Source organism: Manis pentadactyla, chromosome X (genome assembly GCF_030020395.1).
Source record: "Manis pentadactyla isolate mManPen7 chromosome X, mManPen7.hap1, whole genome shotgun sequence".
Classification (NCBI taxonomy): Eukaryota; Metazoa; Chordata; class Mammalia; order Pholidota; family Manidae; genus Manis; species Manis pentadactyla.
In genome coordinates this window covers 56,656,336-56,676,280 of record NC_080038.1, presented here as the reverse complement: position 1 = coordinate 56,676,280, position 19,945 = coordinate 56,656,336, and the positions used below count along the sequence as shown (strand labels likewise).

Here is a 19,945-nt window from a genome sequence, read left to right as displayed (position 1 = left end):
CTGTTAATTATTTTCTTAATCTGGCTACTTCTAATAAAAATGAGGGTGATTTTAGAGAAAAGTATCGTTTCAATATGCAGTCTTATCTATACTAAATCCTAATACTAGTCATTGAGATGTAAACTCGATCCAGAATTCTAGTTTCCCCATGGTACTTGGCTATGATTCTCAATTAGACTCTTCATATTTCTAGTTCTCATATTCAACCATGCATTCTTAATCTCATCAAGTTTGTCCTTCCAGAATGGAAAATCCAACTCCAGATGTTGCTACTTAACCTAATAACACAATTTGTTCTATCTTGCCTAGAAGCCACAAAACTGCAAATAGTAATAGAAATGAAACCCAGAATAGAAGTGCCAACCTTCTGAGGCCCTCTGAATTGACCAGTGATGGAGACCTAGCTGCACCCTTTACTGCACCCCCTCTAAGCATGAAGCAGCCAGAGCGGTCATCGCCCCTTTTCCCTAGCAGCAGCTAGAGTCTCTATCTGTAGAGGGGAAAATGAGACAGGGACCATAGGCTTAGACAGAATAAGGTGAGAGCCTCTGGAGAAAGCAAGGCAGGATATTTGCAGTCAGAGCAATGTTAAAACAACATGCTAGGAAACCGCCCCCCTACTAAAACTATGTTGAACATTAAGGTCTAGAATCATTCTTCAGTGAGATCAGTTAATGTTCCCCAGATAAAGAAGAGTAGCACATGTTTTATTATGCTAATCATTTGTAATTGTGTATAAGATTCACTTTAACATACTAAAAGGCCCAGGCCTATGTGCTGTCTTTCCTCCTTCAGATCTGATGAGGTAATTTTGTAAACTGAGCAACTAACTGCAGAGCCAGCTGTAGACGGCATAGTAAAAGACAAGATTCTTTAGCAAATAGACAATACCTCAGCCCACCTTGGGAGCTGAGCAGGCAGCCTTTTGATATACTCCCAGACCAAAACGCCGGTATCCCAGAGAAAAATCGAGGCAGGTGATTCCTTATGTTAAGTTAATTTTTAATATTCAGAGAACACTTAACAAGTCCTTCCCCAAGGCTTTAGAGATAGTCCCCACCTTTTTGGACAGGCTCTAGCACTAGACTCCAAATCCCTTACTCTCTCGAGCTCCACCTTCCTTCAATATGTAGATGATCTCCTGTGTAGTCCCTCCCTACAAACCGCTCAACAGGATACTATTCTCCTTTTAAACTTTCTCTCAGAACACAGCTATCGGTTTTCGCCCTCCAAAGTTCTGCTGTCTGCCACTCAGGTCACGTACCTGGGAGTTCAGCTCTCCCTGTGCTACAAAGCCATTACCATAGACAGGAAAAAACCTCTTCAAACCATTCCCATTCCAAACACCAAGCAATACCATCCCTAACTCCCAAATGGCAAAGACCATACACAGTAATCCTTTCCAAGCCAACTGCAGTTAAACTCCAGAGCCTTCCCCATTAGATACACAACTCCCACCTTAAGCCATTTATCTCAGCTTATTCCCCTCCCACCAAATCTCCCACAGGTTCCTACTCCTCCACCCTGACGGGACCTCTTACTCTCCGCATTTCACACTGCTCATCTCCGCTTCCACTCATCACTGAAGTTTCTGCCAGCACAGAGTCCTAAGACCTCCCTTACAACCGCCATGCATCATGCTTCAGGATTATTAACCCTCGTCTCAACACTCACTCTCTCACCAGACCCGTCTTCCCAATGCCAGCCCTTTCTTCTCTTTCAGACTGTCCAAAAGATTGCACCATCAAGGATTCCCTTTGCCCTACAGGTTGCTTTTCTGCCTACACATAGGTCCCCATCAATGCTATAATTCAGCCACCCTATGTAAACATAGCAATCAGCCCAAATGCAAAAAATTTCTAACCAAACCTTTAACCAGCTTATATTACAGGATTACCAACCCCTCTCCAAAGACAATGATCCTTATTGACCCTGCAACACGCCATGGCCACTGCAGACCAAGGGCTCATCTGAGGACCACCCCTCATCAATACAAAAATGAACTTCATCGCCCCTAATCAGCAGGAAGCAGTTACTGAAGACTAACCTTCACCCCTTCCCAAATCCTCTACCACTTATAAAACAGAAAAGGGAGGAATGTGAGAATATAGTAATTTATCCTCCATTTGCCCCATGGTCCCAAGCACAGAAGCAGGTGAGAATTATGCCTGGGGCTTGACTGGGCTTACCCCGCCTTATCTTTAAACATTCCGATCCTCCCCCAAGGCAACAGGCCTAGCGGATCCGCCACAATAAAAGGTACCACGCTGCTGCCCTCTCTCTCTTTTTGTCTCTTTCTCTCTGTCCCCCTACTCTCTCTCCCTCTCCCCTCTCCCTCCCTCCCTCTCTCTCTCTCTCTCTCTCTGCTCTCTCTGCTTCTCTCTCTCTCTCTCTCTCTCTCTCTCTCTCTCTCTCTCTCTCTCTCTCTCTCTCTCACCCCCCCTTCCTCTGGGGCAGCCACTCTCTCTTTCAGATAATAAAGTCTCTTGCGTGGGCCGGTGTCTCCTGAGTCGTTCTGGATAAGGAGGGTCCCGGCGAGATACCCTTTCAATCCTTGCCTCCTCCCACACACATAGATAGCATCAGAATGTCTATAGCATGATCTCTTAGGAAAAATAACTAGATGAAGCCACACCACATTCCTTGATAAAGTGATAAATGTATTGATAAATGTAACTTCCTTTCTACATGTATCCCCTGCCACAGAGAAAGTATTTAAGATGTCTCTAAAGGAACGGGTTTTAGAGCAGTTTATCAGAACACACTGATGGGCTGTTCTGGGGCCATGGTCCTCAGTGAAACTATGAATAAATTTTTTCTTAAATGTATTTTAGTCAACAAAGCATAAAATAACTTGGAATTCTTCGGCACACATTAAGCACTTAATAAATGTGTATTGGAAGAATGTGTGCCTATACAAGTCCAAATTCTTTAGTGTGACAACCAAGGTCTTAATCTGGCTCCAATTTACTTTTATAGATACATTTTCCACTTCACGTTCCCAGTTTCACACCCCATACATGAACCTTATGTTCCAGACACCTTGGCCCACTTGTCCTTTCCTTTGTATATGTGTTGTGTCCTCTCCTGGAAAGTCTATCCTTCCCAGTGGTCTGGCAAATTCTCAGTCACCTTTTGAAATCTGTTTGCATCTTCTCTGCTCAGGTTACACCTTATCCATTTCTACATTATGGCAACACACTGCCTTGTGATTAATGGGTTACCTTACAGTCTCTCTTGCTTTTATCTTTGCCTCACCCAGTGTCCCCTTCATTGACTGGCAAAGTCTGAGCTCAGTAACTATTTGTAGAATGGATGGAGGGCTGGGAGGAATGAAGCCACCCTCTATCCCCCAGCTTTAGCAGTTGCTCCCTCCTTTCTCCCATCTCTTCTCCCCAGCCCCCATTTCCATCTGAATGACAAAGCCACTAGTTCCCAAGCAGCAGCCAGAACATTCAACGTAGCAAAAAGAATTCCCCTTCAGATTTCTCTCTAGCCCTAAAGTGTCTGCCAATTAGCGACTCCTGATAACCTTTTTGGGGGTGAGTAGTCGTGAAAGCCCCCAGAAGGGTGCTGGTGAATATGTCTCTCATCTCCCTTTTGCCCTCTGGGGTAATTTATCCCATTTTTCCGCGCATGGGCCAGACAAATATTACAGTTCTCTTGTACTCCTTATAACCTTTGACATAATGTATGATAAATTGATTTAAAGTGCGGCTGCGGGAAGGAACAGCTATGTCTCGCTTGGCCTTCTGGGAGTTGTAGTTTCACATGTATGTGGGCTGCCTGGTTGGCCTTAGAGCTGAGGACTACAATTCCCAGGCCTTCTCGGAGTCTTTACTGCACAGGCTCAGAACCCCATGCCCCCAGGAGGTGGTTACTTTGTGTCTATTGTATCCCTGTGCTGGTGTGTTTGTATATTTCTTGGGACCTGATACTGAGAGTGAAAAGAATGGCAGATGAGCAAGAAATCATGTGCAAATTGGAAAGCATTAAAGAGATTAGGTAAGTGTAACGTTGCAGCGCCCCTAAGATCCTCTTGAAGCCCCTAAAATCTCTCGCTGCGGGAGAGGGCTGAGGTACCCACCTAAGGAAAGTGTCTATTGTTGGGCTACTTTCGGAGGGGGAGGGGAAAGGAGCCCATTTCACCTAGATATTCCAGGATGGGAGGGAGGCTGAAGAATGTCAGAACGGAGATTAGTGGAGAGAGAAAAATAGAGACTGACTAAGGAGACACACAGCGGGAGAAGCAGGGGGATTGTTGGTCCTAAGACAGTTTTATTCTTCTTGGAGAAGGAGTTGGGGGACAACATTATTGGACCCATTATGTTTTAAGTGTTTCTTAGCTCCAGGGTGTATTTGGATCGTACTCTTTTTATGAGTGGAGGTTTTTTTTCAGTCTCGCGTTAAACTTCAAGACTTGAAGCTCGGGTGATCCTTTTTTAAAAACCGAGTCTATCGCGTCTGGGCTGGTGGCAGCTGCCAAGAACTCTGGTGCCCGGGGTGAGGAGGAATCCCGGCAGGCGGGGGCTATGCTTGTGTATGTTTTCCTTTCACTAACCTCTTTTTTGCTCTCCTACCCGGTGCTCGGTAAAGGGGATGGGAGCAATGGAGACTGGGGGAGCGGCTCCGGATGGTGGGATCACAACAGCTGCTCTTGGGGCGTCAGAGGTGAAGGGCAGGTCGGCAAAGTGGGAATTGCTTGTATCCTCAACCCCCTTAACTCCTTGAGTGGCTTGGCGATGCTGTTGTCATTGCTCCGAACACAATATTGCCAGGCAAGTGGGCTTCTGGGTCCTGCACCAGATCTTACTTCAACTGCCCTCCACTGCCAGACCCCCATCTCCAAGCCCCTGCCCTCCTTCTACCCTCGTTCTGAGGGTAGCCTGGGTCGGTCTCTTTCCCTTTAGTGTTCTCCAGGAACCTGGAGAAAACGCGGGAAGATCCCCCTTTTCAAGTGCATCCCTTTAAGAAATTAACTTTTTTTGAAGTGTTCCTTTAAGAAATAAGATTTTGACACGTTGAGTGAATACCTTGGGTGACACTCACATATGGTAATGGTGGGGAAGCACCTTAGCACTTTTGTCCTTTAGAGGACTTGCATTTCTCCTTCTGCAAGGGAGTAAAAAGGACACTTCTATTTATTGAATGCATGGTATAAGCGCTTTGACCAATCACCCATTTCAGCAAGAGTCTTGAGAGCTTCCTACACTTCCTTTACAACTGAGAAAATGAAGGCTCAGACATTTAAGTAACTTTTCCAGAGCCAAAACAGCTTGAAAATGCCACATTTTGGCAGAAACCCAGTCAATCTGTGTACAGATGCTATAGTTTTCCCGTTCTATCTCATCCACGGTGTGGGAAAGGGTGGAAGCGAGGGGGTACGTTGCAGATTTTTTTCTCCAAAAGTATCAGGAGATAGTGAGTGAGATACATCAATTCAGCAAACTGCCAGCTGTCATAATGACAGTGCAGCTAATATGATGCTTAGGATTTCAGGTGGAGAGCCTAGACATTTCTCTTACCAGACATTAAGGGAACCACTGCCAATCCCAAGACAAGGAACAGTTAGGAGCAAGGAAAAGTGACCTTTCCCAGTGGAGAACACATGGGAGCCATGACTTTTAACCTTACTAGTCATAAAGCAGTCTACCAGTCCTAGCTGGGGTGGGATCATGAGAGGATTACAGACAAGACCAAACTCCCAGCCACAACCAGCAGTAACAATGAGCCCTCCCCAACTTGGATGTCAACCAGAGACCAGTGAAGAACCTGGACTTCTGCTGCCCCCTTTCTTGCAAAAGGAGCATGTCAGATCTGCAAAAAAAAAAAGATTTAAAAGAGATCCAGAATGTCTAAAATTGATTTAAAAAACCCACTACCCATACCAAGATTGTCCTTAAATGACCAGAAAAAGTAAACAGATGCCAACATTGAGATGACACAGATATCAGAATTATCTGACAAGGAGTTTAAAGTAGCCAACATAAAAATATTTAAATGAGCAAGGCAAAACACTTGAAACAATGATAAAATAGAAAATCTCAGAATATATATAGGCAATTTCACAAAGAAATATAAAACATAAAGAAGAACCAAATGGAAATTTAAGACCTGAAAAAAAATACAATAGCCAAAAAACTAAAAATTCAATGGAGGTGTTCAACAGGAAGTTGGAGAAGACAGAGGAAAGAATCAGGCAACTTAAACACAAAACAATAGAAAACATGCAGTCTGAATAACAGGGAAATTAGATTTTAAAAAAAGAAAAAAGGAATAATTGAATAGAACCTCCTGACCTGTGAGGCTAAAACAAAAGACCTAACATTCGTGTCAACAAAGTCCCAGAAAGAGAGAAGAAAGGGCAGGACCAGAAATATATTTGAAAAAATAGTGGCTAAAAAACTTCCTGAACTGAGCAAAGAATATAAACCTCTAGATTCAAGAATGTAAGCAAGCACCATCAGGGTAAACCCAAAGAAATTCACACCAAGACACACATAGTCAACCTTCTGAAAACAAAAGACAAATATTTAGAAAGCAGCCAAAGAGAAACAACACTTTACTTATACTTGCAGGGGAAAAAAAAGTAGAATGACAGCAGGTTTCTCATCAGAAATTGACAAGGCCCTAGCATGAGGTGACACAACATTTTCCAAGTGCTGAAGGAAAGGAATTATCAACCTTTCTTTGACCTGTGATAATACCCTTCAGGAATAAAGGGATAATCAAAACATTCTTAGATGAAAGGAAACAGAATTTATCAATAGGAAGTCTACCTTATAAAAATGACCGAAATAGTTCTCAAAACAGAAAAGAAACCATAAAAGAAGGAACTTTAAAAGAACACAGTAACCAAAAGCATGGGTAAATACAATTGAATTTCTTTTCCTTTTGAGTTGTCTGAATTACGTTTGATGATTAGACCAAAATTTACCACATTGTCTCATTTGATTCTCAGTGTATGCAGAGGAAGTATTTAAAACATTTGTATTATAAACAGAGGAGTATGAAGGGATGTAAAATGAAGCTAAGGTTTCTTCATTTCACTTGAACTGTTAAAATGACATCAGAAGACTGATAAATTATGTATATAAGATACAATACTGAGAGCAAACACTAAAAAGCCATACCAAGAGATGCACTTGAAAACAGATAAATCAAAATGGAATTTGAAAAAATGTACAAATCACCCATAGAAAGACAGGGTAAAGAAACACTAAAAACAGAGAGGACAAACAAGTGACAAAAATAAACTAGCAGACTTGGCCTTAACATATCAATAATTATGTAAATATAAATGGTCAAAATACACTAATTAAAAGACAAAATGGATTTAAAAAGCATGACTCAACTATATGATGTCTACACTTCACAAATATAATGATATAGGTAGGTTGAGAGTAAAAGGATGGAAAAAGATACCATACCAAACATTAAACAAAAGAAAGTAGGGCTGTAGGCCTGAGCATCCCTGCACATTCTTACTTGGTGTGCCAAGAATGGAAGGATCTGACCACTCCTTCCCAGGCCTGTCCCAGGGTTGTGCTTGCAGGAAGGAACTTTGCAGAGTAAGTAGTGTCTCCCTCTTCCAGGATTAAGAAAAGACCTTTTTAGTGCTTTCTATAAAAGCAGTGTACTCCCCAAGCTCAGTGTTCTTCAGCTGTAATGCAAATGAACTACATTCAACCATATGGAACATATGACATTGCTCCCTTTGAAATGGGGCATAGGACAACCAAAGTGATTGTGCTGATGCTCATGTTACATTCTGTGCCATGAATTATTAAGTCCCTTATCTTTTTGGAAAAAAAGACAAAGCAGGAACAGCTATATTAATATCAGATAAAGCGGATATCAGCAAAGAAAATTCCCAGGGACAGAGCATGACATTACATAGTAAAACATGGTCGATCTACCAAGAAGACATAATGATTCTAAGATGTGTTTGCACCAAAAGTGATTTAAATTAGTCTGCTTTTGACCATTTTACAGTAGTACGTAAAGGTTACATAACCTTGTTTAAGAATTTAAAATGGGGAATTAACTATAATACACACTTAGTTTTCACATTGGACAAGTAAACATGTATGGGAGGTGGAGAGAAGGAAAGAGCAAAGGACAAATAGGAGGAAGTGGAGAAAGGAACTAATATTTGTTCCACACCTACTAATTTCAAAGCTCTTGGCTCATTTAATATTTAATTCCTAATGGAAATCTGTGATAGGAGTTATTATCCCCATTTTACAGGTAAGGATACTGAGGTTCAGAGAGGTTATGTAACCTATCTATGGTCATGCAGCTAGGAAAGGAAGAGAGAATACATCCTCCTATTCACATGGCAAATGCATTTCAACAAATGCTGATAATTTGATTAATTATTATTTACAGTTCTTCAGCTGCTCTAATCCTCAATCCCTTAAAGGAATAAGCATAGATCCTCTTTTATTTTTTTAAGTTACTTCTGGGCTGAAGTAGCAGTGATGATGGCAGTATCACCTAAAGACCCAATTAAGTCAAGCTGAGATCCAGACACACCCACGGGCACAGGCCCAGAAACAAATAAACACATTCATACCCAGTGCTCATGAACACCAATGGCAGAATTTGAAGTGGGAAATGTCTCAGGAATGGATTCTTCTGCCACAAACCATTCTCCACTCCTGACTCTGATGACATGCCCAGCCCTGTCTTTCCTCCCAATCCCAACCACATTCCAACACTATGCTCCAGACCTCAACCCCTAAATTTCACACTAGTTTATTTTGCCCATTCATCCCTTGGGTTTTCAAGTGGTGATGAAGGGGTGTGTGAATATGCCAAAAGGGAAAGAGAAAAATAGAACAAAAGAAGAGATGGAAAACAGGGAAGGAAAGGAGAAGAAGCCATGAGGCAGAGAAAATGAGTGAAGCCACAACTATGTGTACCAGAGCTCTTCACCAGCTCCCTAAACGCACACTAATTGTCCTTAATATGCACATGCCATCCACACACACACATTATGGACACCCATGCCCCCAAGCATACATATCCATACACAACAATATTTCCTCATTTAAGAAAGAAAAAACTCATTCTGGAAGTAAATACTGTGGTGTTATGTAGATCCTCTTAAGTGTGAGTTTCTGCCCTGTGTCCTCTCTTTTTCTTTCTCTCCTCCCAGGTAACCTCTAGTACTCCCATGGCTTCAAATATTATCCCCAAATCCCCAATCTCTATCTATGACCTTCCTTTTAAGCTTCAACCAAATACATCCCACAGCCTACTAGGCTTGTCCACCTGGTTGTTCCACAGACACAGCTCAAGTTGTTCAACTCCTAAGACTTTGTTTTTCCCTGCCCCAATCCAGCTCATCCCCTAAACCTCTGATTTAATGCCATCATTCTCTGCAGTTAGCTCAGATTGAAACCTGAATGTCAATGTTGATTATTCCTTCTTTTTTTATAACTCACCTCTGATTACTTAGCAAGTCCTCCTGTTTCTACCCTTGACATCTAGTTCAAATTCCTGCCCCACTCTTCCCCTCTACACTCACTGCCTCATATTAGATTTTCATCATTACCGGTCTGCATATTTTTGATGTTGCATCTATTTCCACCTATAGAATTACATTCCTGTCTTCATTCTTCCTCCTATCTTCAACTCCTTTCACACTGCTATGAGAACTACCTCCCTAAAGTACTGGTGTTATGCTATTCCTCAAACACATTCACTATTTTCCCATTGCCTATAGCACTGTTTTTCAAAACATATGTCATGAACCATTAGTAGATTATGAAACAAATTGTCAATTGCCAGTAGAATTTGTAAAAAAAAAATTGAGGAAAGTTAGAAAATATTAGCGTACATTTCATAAGAAATGATAGGTATTCTTTGCAGAAACTTGTTTCAGTTTTATTTTTGTGTATGTGTGTAGAGTGTCATAATGTGAAATCCATTCCTCACTGTAGGTCATTTCTTACTGTATGTCTATTGAACAGACATTTGCCTATAGTTGCTGCTATTGCATTCATCCCCCTGTCACCCACAAGTCTTGCCCAGAACTGCTTTTCCAATCTTACCTGCTACTGCCACTTTTCATTCACCCTATCTTTTATCCACACCAAAGTTCCTCACTGTTTTCCATTCCTCTAGGCATTTGTCAATGCTGATCCTTCATTCTAGAGAGCCCTTTCCTCATTCTACACCTGTAAATCCCACTCATTCTTCAGGAAAGACCCATAACAAATAGTACCCCTTGTCCAAAACCTCAAATTTCCCAGTTCAAATGAATTACTACCCCTTTAGATTCCCACAGGGAGATTTATTATAGTACTCAAGTTACTCTGTCTTATAAAGTTTTGAATTGACATGTGTCTCCCTTCTGTCCTTTATACCTTCCTTCCTTCTTTCCTTCCTTCCATCCATCAGTCATTGTTGTGGCAGCTTCAGCAGGCTCCTCTGTCATCTGAATTGATAATTTACACAGTCCTAGTGCTCACTCAACTGCAAGTCACAGGACAGCTGGGACCCCTGGGACTTAGGATGGGCAAGTTGAGCCAAGAAATGCTGATCACAGAAGAGAGAATAGAAAGGAGCTGACATTTGATAGTGAGCTATAAAAAAGTCTTCAAGGTGAACTGTTCTAAGAAAACTGCTTTTCTGATAGTAGTTATTTTCCCAGATGAGTAAATAAATATTAATGGAAGAATACTCAGTATTTTAGGCAATGCTCTTACCAGACTAGAGTAGGTGGGAAAAGCTCCTGGTTTCTTTTTCTTCATTCAGTGACATTTACCAAATACCTGTTCTGGGTCATATGCAGGGCTAGGATATTCTGTGGATACCACTAAGGTGAATTAGACCTGTTCTCAAGGATCTTAGAATCAAGGCAAAAAGCTCCGATCTCTCCCCTCAGTTCCAGGCTCACATGTTCAACTTCCCACTTAACTGACCCAACTAGATGTTTCACTGACATCTCAAACAGGTCCCAAGAGAACTCTCAATTCTATGCCCTCCAACATTCTCCTTTCCTGGTCTTCCCCATCAATAGTAAATGATCTCCCATCCCCATGTCCAGAATCATATTTCATTCCTCCCTCTCTCTGTATATGTAAGGACCCAGAGAACCATAGCTGATTGCTCTCGGGTTAATTCTTTACCTCTTCGGGAATTTGTTTCTTCATTTCTGAAATAAAGAAGATGGATTTAATTGGTGACTTTGAAATAATGTTCTCAGGAGCCCTAGGAGTTCCAGAGAGGTATATCAAGGGCCACTCTTGTAGAGTCAGATGGAGTTGGATTTGAAGAGGTGGGACTCTGGGCGTCTCACTTCCCCTTCAACCGTAACAGTTAAGATTTGATCTATTTTCTATATTGGGCCACAATCAGTTATTTAATTTGAAGGAAGGGGTCTTCTTATTAATCACCCACAGGATCCAGCATGTTATTGCATAAATGGTACTTAATAACATTTTTTGTCTGTTTGACTAATGGAAAATATGAAGAGAAGGAAGCGTGTGTGTGTGTGCCTTTAGTCAATGGCTGGTACAATGCCCACTCTAGAGATTCGAGAAAGGAAGAACCTTTTACATAAATGTAATCTTAACCCAAACTACCCAGTTACTGAACAGAGCACGGAAGGCTGGGCATTAGACATTAAACCTGAAGAGCATAGTAGAGGCAATCAACCACAAGGGTAGCATGTCCTCGTTTCGTTTTGTTTTTTCATCATTAACCTCCTTCCCATTTCTCAGTACCTCATTCAACCAGCTTCATTAAAATTTTATTTCCTCTACAGAAACTTTGACAATTTATTAGTTTTCCTGGGAAAACAGGAGCAGAGGAATAGAAACAGTTTAGAATATGGGTTCAGATGGTGTTGTGGGTGCAGTAAGAAGACTTAATTCTGGGTGCAGTAAGAAGCCATTGGAGGACATATTTTTAACAGCTTTATTGAGTTGTAATTTACATACAGTAGAAACCCTCCACTTTAATACAATTCAATGACTTCTAGCAAATTTACAGAATTGTGCATATATCAACCACAATATATATCTTAGAACATTTCCATCATCCCAAAAAGAGCCCTTATGCCCTTTTTAGTCAAACTCTGTTCCCACCCACAATCCCAGGCAACCAATAATACACTTTCTGTCTCTATAGTTTGCCTTTTCAGGACATTGCATATAACTTAGATATTGTTTTTGAGGCTCACACATGTTGTGGCATATATCAGCATTGCATTCCTTTTTATTGACAAATAGTCCTCCATTGTATAGGTATACAATATTTTGTTTATTCACTCACCAGCCAATGAATATTTAGTTTGTTTCCACTTTTCACCTCTTATGAGTAATGCTGCCCTGAATATTTGCAAAGAAGTCTTTGTGTGGAAATACATTTTCATTTCTCCTGGTTAGATTTCTAGGAGTGAAATTTCTGGTTCACATGATTAGAAGGCATATAACTTTTTAAGATATTGCAAAACTGTTTTTTCAAAGTGGTAGTGTCGATTTCCATTCCCAAAAGCAGTGTATGAAGGTTCCAGTTTCTCTACATCCTCAGCACTTGTTATTGTGTCTGAAAAGGACATTATAGCCATCCTAGTAGTGTGAAGTGGTAGTTCTTTGTAGTTCACTTTAATTTTAACTTGCATTTCCCTAATGATTAAGCATTTTGAGCATTTTCTTCATGGGTCTATTTTCCACCTATCTTCTTTGGTGAAGTGTCTAATTCAAACCTTTTGCCCTTTTTTCAGGTGGTTTATTTGTTTACTTACTGTGAATTTTGAGTGTTCTTTATATGCTCAGGATACAATTCCTTCATCAGATATATGCTTTGCAAAGATCTTCTCCCAGTCTGTGACTTGTGTTTTCATTCTCTTAACATTGTGTTTTGAACTGCAAAAGTTTTTCATGTGGATGAAGTCCCAATTCATCAGTGTTTTCTTTTATGGATTGTGATTTTTGTATCAAAAAATAAGTATTGGCCTCAACTGAAGTCACAAAGATGTTCTCCTATATTTTCTTCCAGAAATTTTACTTTTAGGTTTTAGGTTTTATTTTTTCACATCCCATTTTCACTTAATATTTGTATATGATGCAAAATATAGGTTTAAGTTTATTGTTTTCATGTGGATATCCAGTTGTTTCAAGACCATTTGGTGAAAAGGTGATCCTTTCTCTACAGCACTTCCTTTGCACCTTTGTCAAAAATCAGCTGTCTATGTATTTGTAGGTTTACTTTTGGACTCTTCTGTTCCATAGGTTTATCTGTGTATCTTTATGACAGTACTTTACTGCTTTGATTACTGCAGCTTTATACTAATTCTTGAAATCAGGCAGTATAAGTTCTCCGACTTTGTTCTTTTGCAGAGTTGTTTTGGCTACTCTAGGCTCTTTGCATTTCTATGTGAATTTTAGATTCTGCTTATCAATTTCTACACAAAAGCCTGCTGAGATATTGACATTGGTCATATAGATTAATTTGTTGGATTTCACCAGTGTTTCAAATAATGTCCTTTCTCTGTTTTAAGATATAATCCAAGATGAATAGAGTTAGCATGGTGTATCTTCCATCTTTTTACTTGTTTCTCTGTCTTTAAAGTGGGATTCATATAGGCAGCCCATAATTTGGTCTTATTTTTTTTGTTTTGCTTTTTAAAAAATCCAGTCTCACAATCTGTTATTTAACTGGGCATGTTTAGATCATATATATTTCATGTGTTTGTTGATATGCTTAGGTTTAAATCTGTCACCTTGTTGTTTTCCAATTATCCCATTTGTTTTCTGTTCCTTTCCCCTACCTTCCTGCTTTTTTTTTGGATTAAGTATATTTTATGGTCCCATTTGATCTTTTCCTGTTTTGTTATGTTACTGGTTGCTTTAGGGTCTATAAGATACATCTTTAACTTGTCACAGTTTATCTTCAATTGATTTTATACTACTGCAGATACAGGGTAAGAAATTTAGTTTACTTTTATCTCTCTCTTTCTGGCCTTAGTGCTATTATATTGATGTACTTCTTGGTTTAAAGTGTTCGTTATCTTTTTAAGGAATTTAAATAGTGAATAAAAGAGCCATATTCTCCATGTTCAGTGCTCTATATTCCTCTACAATCATTTTCCTTCTCCTTGGAGGTCATCCTTTAAAATTTATTGTAGAGAAGGTTTGCTGGTGATATGGTACTCAAGCTTTTCTATGTCTGAAAAAGTCTTTATTTTGCATTTGTTTTAGAAAGTTATTTTCACTTTGTAAAGAATTCTATTATTGCAGGGTTTCTTTTTTACCTTCAGTACTTCAAAAATGATGTGCCACTGTCATCTTCCTTCCATTGCCCTTTGTTCCTCTGTAGGTAATGTGCCTTTTTTCCCCTCTGGCTGCTGTCAAGATATTCTCTTTATTACTGGTTTTGAGCAACTTGTGATGTAACTTGGTGCAGTTTTCTTCATGCTTTCTGTGCTTGAGGTTTGTTGGACTTTTTGGATTGGTCCATGTGTAGTTTTCATAAAATCTGAAACATTTTTGGCTATTAATTATTTGGCTATTTTCCTTTCTATCACCTTCTTGATCTCCAGTTACCTGTATTTTTAGCCACTTGAAGCTGTCCCACAGTTTGCTGATGCTGTTTTTTTTTTTTTACTCTTTTTACTCTAATATTCATTTGGGAAAATATCTGTGGTTATGTCTTCATTCTCATTATCTTTCCTCCTTTATTGTATAAACTGACTAATGTAGTTTTCATCTTAGATGCTGTGGTTTTTATCTTTAGATATTTTATTTGGGTCTTTTTCATCTCTCCTAAATTTCTACTTAATTTGAACAGTATTTCCTCAAACTCTGTGATCATATGAAATGCATTCATAATAACCATTAGTGTCCTTGGCCACTAATTCTATCAACCATGTCATTTCTTGATCAGTTTTGGTTTACCATTCTCCACATTATGGGTTGTATTTTTCCTGCTTAATCGCACACCTGGCAAGGTTTGATTGGATGCCAGACTGTGAATTTTACCTTGTTGGTTCTGCATCTTCTTGCATTCCTATAGATGTTCTTGAGCCTTGTTCGGGCATGTCATTAAGACACTTGGAATCAGTTCTCTTCTTCTGGGCCTTGGTTTTCAGCTTCACTAAGTGGAACTATTGCATCATTTAGTGTAGAGTTCATTTTCCCCACTCATGATACAGAACTTTTCTATGTACTTTAATGCTTTATGAGTTGTGAAGTTTTCCATCTTGGCTCTTTGGTGTAGTCACTACTCTAGCCTTCTGTGGACTACAATAATTGTTCCCTCTAACCCTTTTGGGTGGCTTTTTCCCTGGCCTCAGGTAGTTTCCTTACACATGTGTGCTGACCAATACTTAACTGAATACTTGAGAGGGATCCTCTGAAGATATGTAAGCATTCTCTCTCTACGCAGGTTTCCCCTTTTCAGAACTCTTTCCTGCAAACTCCAGATGTCTTGGTTTCCCCAGACTCAGAGCTCCATGTCCTCAATTGAGGAAGACTGCCAGGCTCTGTCTGAGTTCTCTGTCCCTGCTCTTCAGCCTAGAATATTTCTCTAGGCAGTAAGGTGGGGTGATCTTTGGGCTCAACTAAGCTTTTCCATCTCTCAGAGATCACTAGTGTTACTTGCCTAATGTCCAATGACTTGAGCACTGTTTTTTTTTCATATATTATGGCTTGTGTTTTTGTTTTGTTTTGTTTTAATTATTTGGCATGGGAGGGTAAATCTGGTCCCTGTTACTCTATCTTGACCAGAAGTAGAAGTCAAGATTATTCCCCAAATTTAGTTTTAAAATATAAGATTTTACCACTTAAGACACAAGTATTTTATATTTTCAAATCTAAAGTTAGGTCATGTCTTAAATATGATGCTACCTTATAATTACTGCTGGTCAAGAGGTAATTGTGTTGTTGCCAACATCCCTTCAATGGACTTATGTGCATGATTACCACTGTATGTGTTGAGTTTAATGGTCATTTAAAATATTTTCAAAAAGATTTCATCAAGCTTCTGCCTTGAAATGGAAAGCTATTGTGTATGAAGAATGATTCATACTAGGTAATCAGATAAAAATAGAGTCTTAAGCTCTTTCAATGAGTATGAAATAGACATTTAAACTATAAGAAAATATTTTGTTATAGTACAATTGGTAGCATTTTTTCTAAGTAGTACATAATATAATGTGTACCTTATGTTCAGTGGTATCTTAGATTAAATGAAATACAACAACCAATTAGCCAGGATATTGGTAAAGCTAATCCAATTTGGTTACAAAAATATCCCTAGGTGAAATAGGGCAGAAGTTCATTTCTCTCACACATTGTCAGTCTGAGAACAAGCCCTACCCATGGTTTTGTGTGGTTACTCAGTATCGGGGACTCAGTCTCTTTTTATCTTGTTGCTTTACCATGTACAGGGTATTGTCCTCATCTGTATGGTTCAAGATGGCTCCATGTTGTATAACATTTTAGGCAGAGGGAAGAGGGCAAAGGGGAAGTGAGTGGTGTGCTTCTTCCCTTTAGAGTCAAAACCCACTACATATTATGTGTGTGTTCATCCCATTGGCCAGAAAATTGTCACATGTTCACAAACACCTGCAAATATAGTCCTTATTCCAAGCATCACATATTCAGATGAAAGTCAGAAGTTTTTTTTTACTATGGAAGGAGGGAAGAATGAATACTGGGGGACAAGGAGCATTTGTGTTCTGTGTGACCCTAGGGTTTTCAAGTTGTTGGAGCTGCCAAAAGATGGAATGGATTGTTTACAAAAGTAGGAAGGCCCCATGACTAAATTGTTCAAAGACATAATTGAATACTTGGCAATGATGTTAAGAAGGCACTTACGTGATGGTTGAGGAAAAGCCAATAGATGCCTTTGAAGGTCCTTCCCAGCCTTGGGATTCCCATGTGCTCAGGTCCTACCCACATTGGTATGGGAGTCCCTAGAACCACTTTCTGTATGTAAATCACTTCACCACTGTCATTGCCAGCATTGTTCTCTGCTTGACTTCACTATAAATACAGAGAACTTCAGATAAAATTCTCACTTGACTCCCAGAGATCAGAGATGGCAGGAGCAGAGGTGTGGACAGAGCAGCAATAATTGATTAAGGCAAAACTCTTATAATCATATCTTGGTGGTGATGAGGTAGAGCTGGCAAGTGAATCAGGAAAAGGTTTTTTAAAAGGCAAATGAGACCAACTCAGGGTGCATTATGTTACAGGTCTCCAGTTGGGTGGATGCCCCAAGCTTCTCCATTGCTCCTGATTTCTTAGTACAAACTCAGATACACGAGTCCTCATATCTACTGGTAGGACTGTGAAATGGTGTAGCCATCCTGCAGAGAAAATTGCCTCTGCTTTGATGAAATAAGAATAAGCATTACCTGTACCCCAGAATCTCCACTCCTGGGATATATCCCCCTAGATTTACTCAGACAGGTACCAGGATACATTGAAATGTTTGTGGAGGAGGGAGATGGACGTAAAGTGAGAGTATTCTTGGAAGAGTGGACAGATAAAATGTAGTGGATGGTCACACATAGGAACAAGGAATCCTGCATCTTAACATCAAAGTGATTATTGAGATCTATATCATATCATTACACACACACACATACACATACACATATATATATAAAATTAGAAGACATTTATTTTTTCAAAATTATGGAGGTTAGAAGTCCATGATAATAGTATCAGTAATTTTGTTTTCTGGTAAGGACTTTCTTTCTGTCTTTTAGATGGCTGCCTCTTCCTTGTAGCCTCACATGGCCTTTCTTCTCTTCTTGTGTAGAGACAGAAAGAGTTCACATGTTCTTTCCTCTCTGTATAAGGGCACCAGTACTATCAGATTAGGGTTCCACTGTGATGACCTCATTTAACCTTATACCTCCCTAAAAGTCCTCTCTCCAAATATAGTCACTTTGGAGGTTAGAGCTTCAGCATATATATTTTAGCTGGGCACAATGCATTCTTATCATTCTATGCTATGTTCCTTGTTGATGCCTGTCCTTCTCCCATGCAAAATTCATTCATACCCTCCCAACAACCCCAAATGTCTTAACCCATTCCAGCATCAATGCCCAGTCGAAAGGCTCTCCTAAATATCTTCTAAATAAGGTTTGGGTGGGACTTGAAGTATGATTCATCTGTCATCAGAAATCCTCTGGCCAGCTGCAAAACCAGACAAGTTACCTACTTCCCAAGTATAATGGTAGAACAGGCATAGGATAGACATTCCCTTTTTAAAAAGGAGAAATGAGAAAGATAGGGATGACAGACCCAAAGCAAGTACAAACCTAGCAAGGCAAGTTCCATTAGACTTTTTAAGACCCAAGAGTAACCTTCTTTGGCTGGATGCTTTGGGCAGCATTACCTTTATAACTTTCTGTGGCAGTCCCATCCCTGCAGCTCTTAGCAGTCATCTTTCTTGGAAGTACATGTCAGAAGTATCGTGGACCTCTGAAACTGAGGAGAGGAACCCACCCTCTGAAATTCTGGTGAAAACAACCTTGTACCCTGTGCTTGTTAGAACTGGGCCTATGATGAGAGTGGCAACCCTGATTAACACTGAATAGGCTTTGGCATCATTCTTTCCTTTATGTGAAAGATAAAGCATGTTTGAGACTAAAAGTTTATTGTTCTGTCCTGTAAAATCACATAATTCAAAAAACTTATTTATTTCATCTTCTCTCTGCTCTTTGCCACTTTATAACAAGGATTTCCTTTCCTCCAGTTTCCAATAGTATGTTCCTTCTCTCTATGAGACCTCACTAGAAGCACTTTTAATGTCCATATTTCTACCAACAGTCCTTCCAATGCAATACAGGCTTTTTACAGCATGCACCTCAAAACTCTTCCAGCCTCTTCTCATCATCTTGCTCAAAATCCACTTCCACATTCTTAGGTTTTTATTAAAGTAACTCCCAAGTTCACAGTATCAAAAGCTGCGTTAATCTGCTGTCTTCTACAACAAAATACTACAGACAGGGTGGCTTAAACAATAGACATTTATTTTCTTACAGTTTTGGACACTAGGAGTGTATGGTCAAAGTGCCATCAAATTCACTTTCTGGTGAGGACTTATTGGCTTTCTTGCTGTGTCCTCACATTGCCTTTCCTCTGTGCATGCAGAGAAAGATAAATCTCTGGTGTCTCTACCTCTTCTTATATGGGCACCAGTCCAATTGGATTAGCATCCCACATTTACGACCTCTTTTAACCTTAATTATCTCTCCAAATACATTCATATTGGGGGTTAGAGCTTCAACATATGCATTTTGGAGGGACACAATTTAGTCTATAACATTCCCCCATTCTCTCTCTGTCCATAATATTAACTAGTTAATGTTAGTTAATAATATATAAGTTTATATTAATATAGATTCATAATTGCATATGAAACAGTATACACTTAAGAATACATGTGACACAAAGAAAAGACATTAAATACTTTTGATTGATTGCCTATGGTGAGGGGGTAAAAGGTGTAGGGAATGGGGATAAAAAGTAATGAAGGAAGAAAAGGAATGGGGAATAAGACCACAGAGAGGCCTTATCTGCAGAATTAAAAGAAGGTAAGACTGAAAAAGTTCTTGAAATAATGGCTGAAAGTTCCCCAAATTTGTCAAAAGATATATACTCACTGATTCAAGTACCTTTATGAATCTCAAATAGGATAGACTCATAGAAATCCACACCAAGATACCTCATCATTAATATATGAAAACTAGAGTCAAGGAATCCTTAACCTAACCACAGAAATGTCACCTTACCTATAGGTGTAAACAATTTGAATGACAGCACATTTCTTATCAGAAAAACATAGAAGCCAGAAAGAATTAGCACAAGATTTTTCAACTCCTGAAAAAAAAAGAACTATCAACTCAGAAATCTATATACAGCAAAAATAATCCATCAAGAATAAGGAAGAAATTGAGATATTCTTAGAT

At 39.5% G+C, this 19,945-nt stretch overlaps 1 protein-coding gene across 2 annotated transcripts in view; it reads left to right on the top strand.

Moving 5' to 3' along the window:
• The first annotated feature begins 3,848 nt into the window (after positions 1-3,848).
• ZC4H2 (zinc finger C4H2-type containing) overlaps positions 3,849-19,945 on the top strand; it is a 40,757-nt gene continuing 24,660 nt past the window's right edge. For both annotated transcript variants that reach the window (XM_036892748.2, XM_036892749.2), the window contains exon 1: positions 3,849-4,005. In XM_036892748.2, coding sequence (XP_036748643.1) covers positions 3,953-4,005 — 53 coding nt within the window. In that variant the 5' untranslated portion in view covers positions 3,849-3,952. The remainder of the gene's footprint in view (positions 4,006-19,945) is intronic.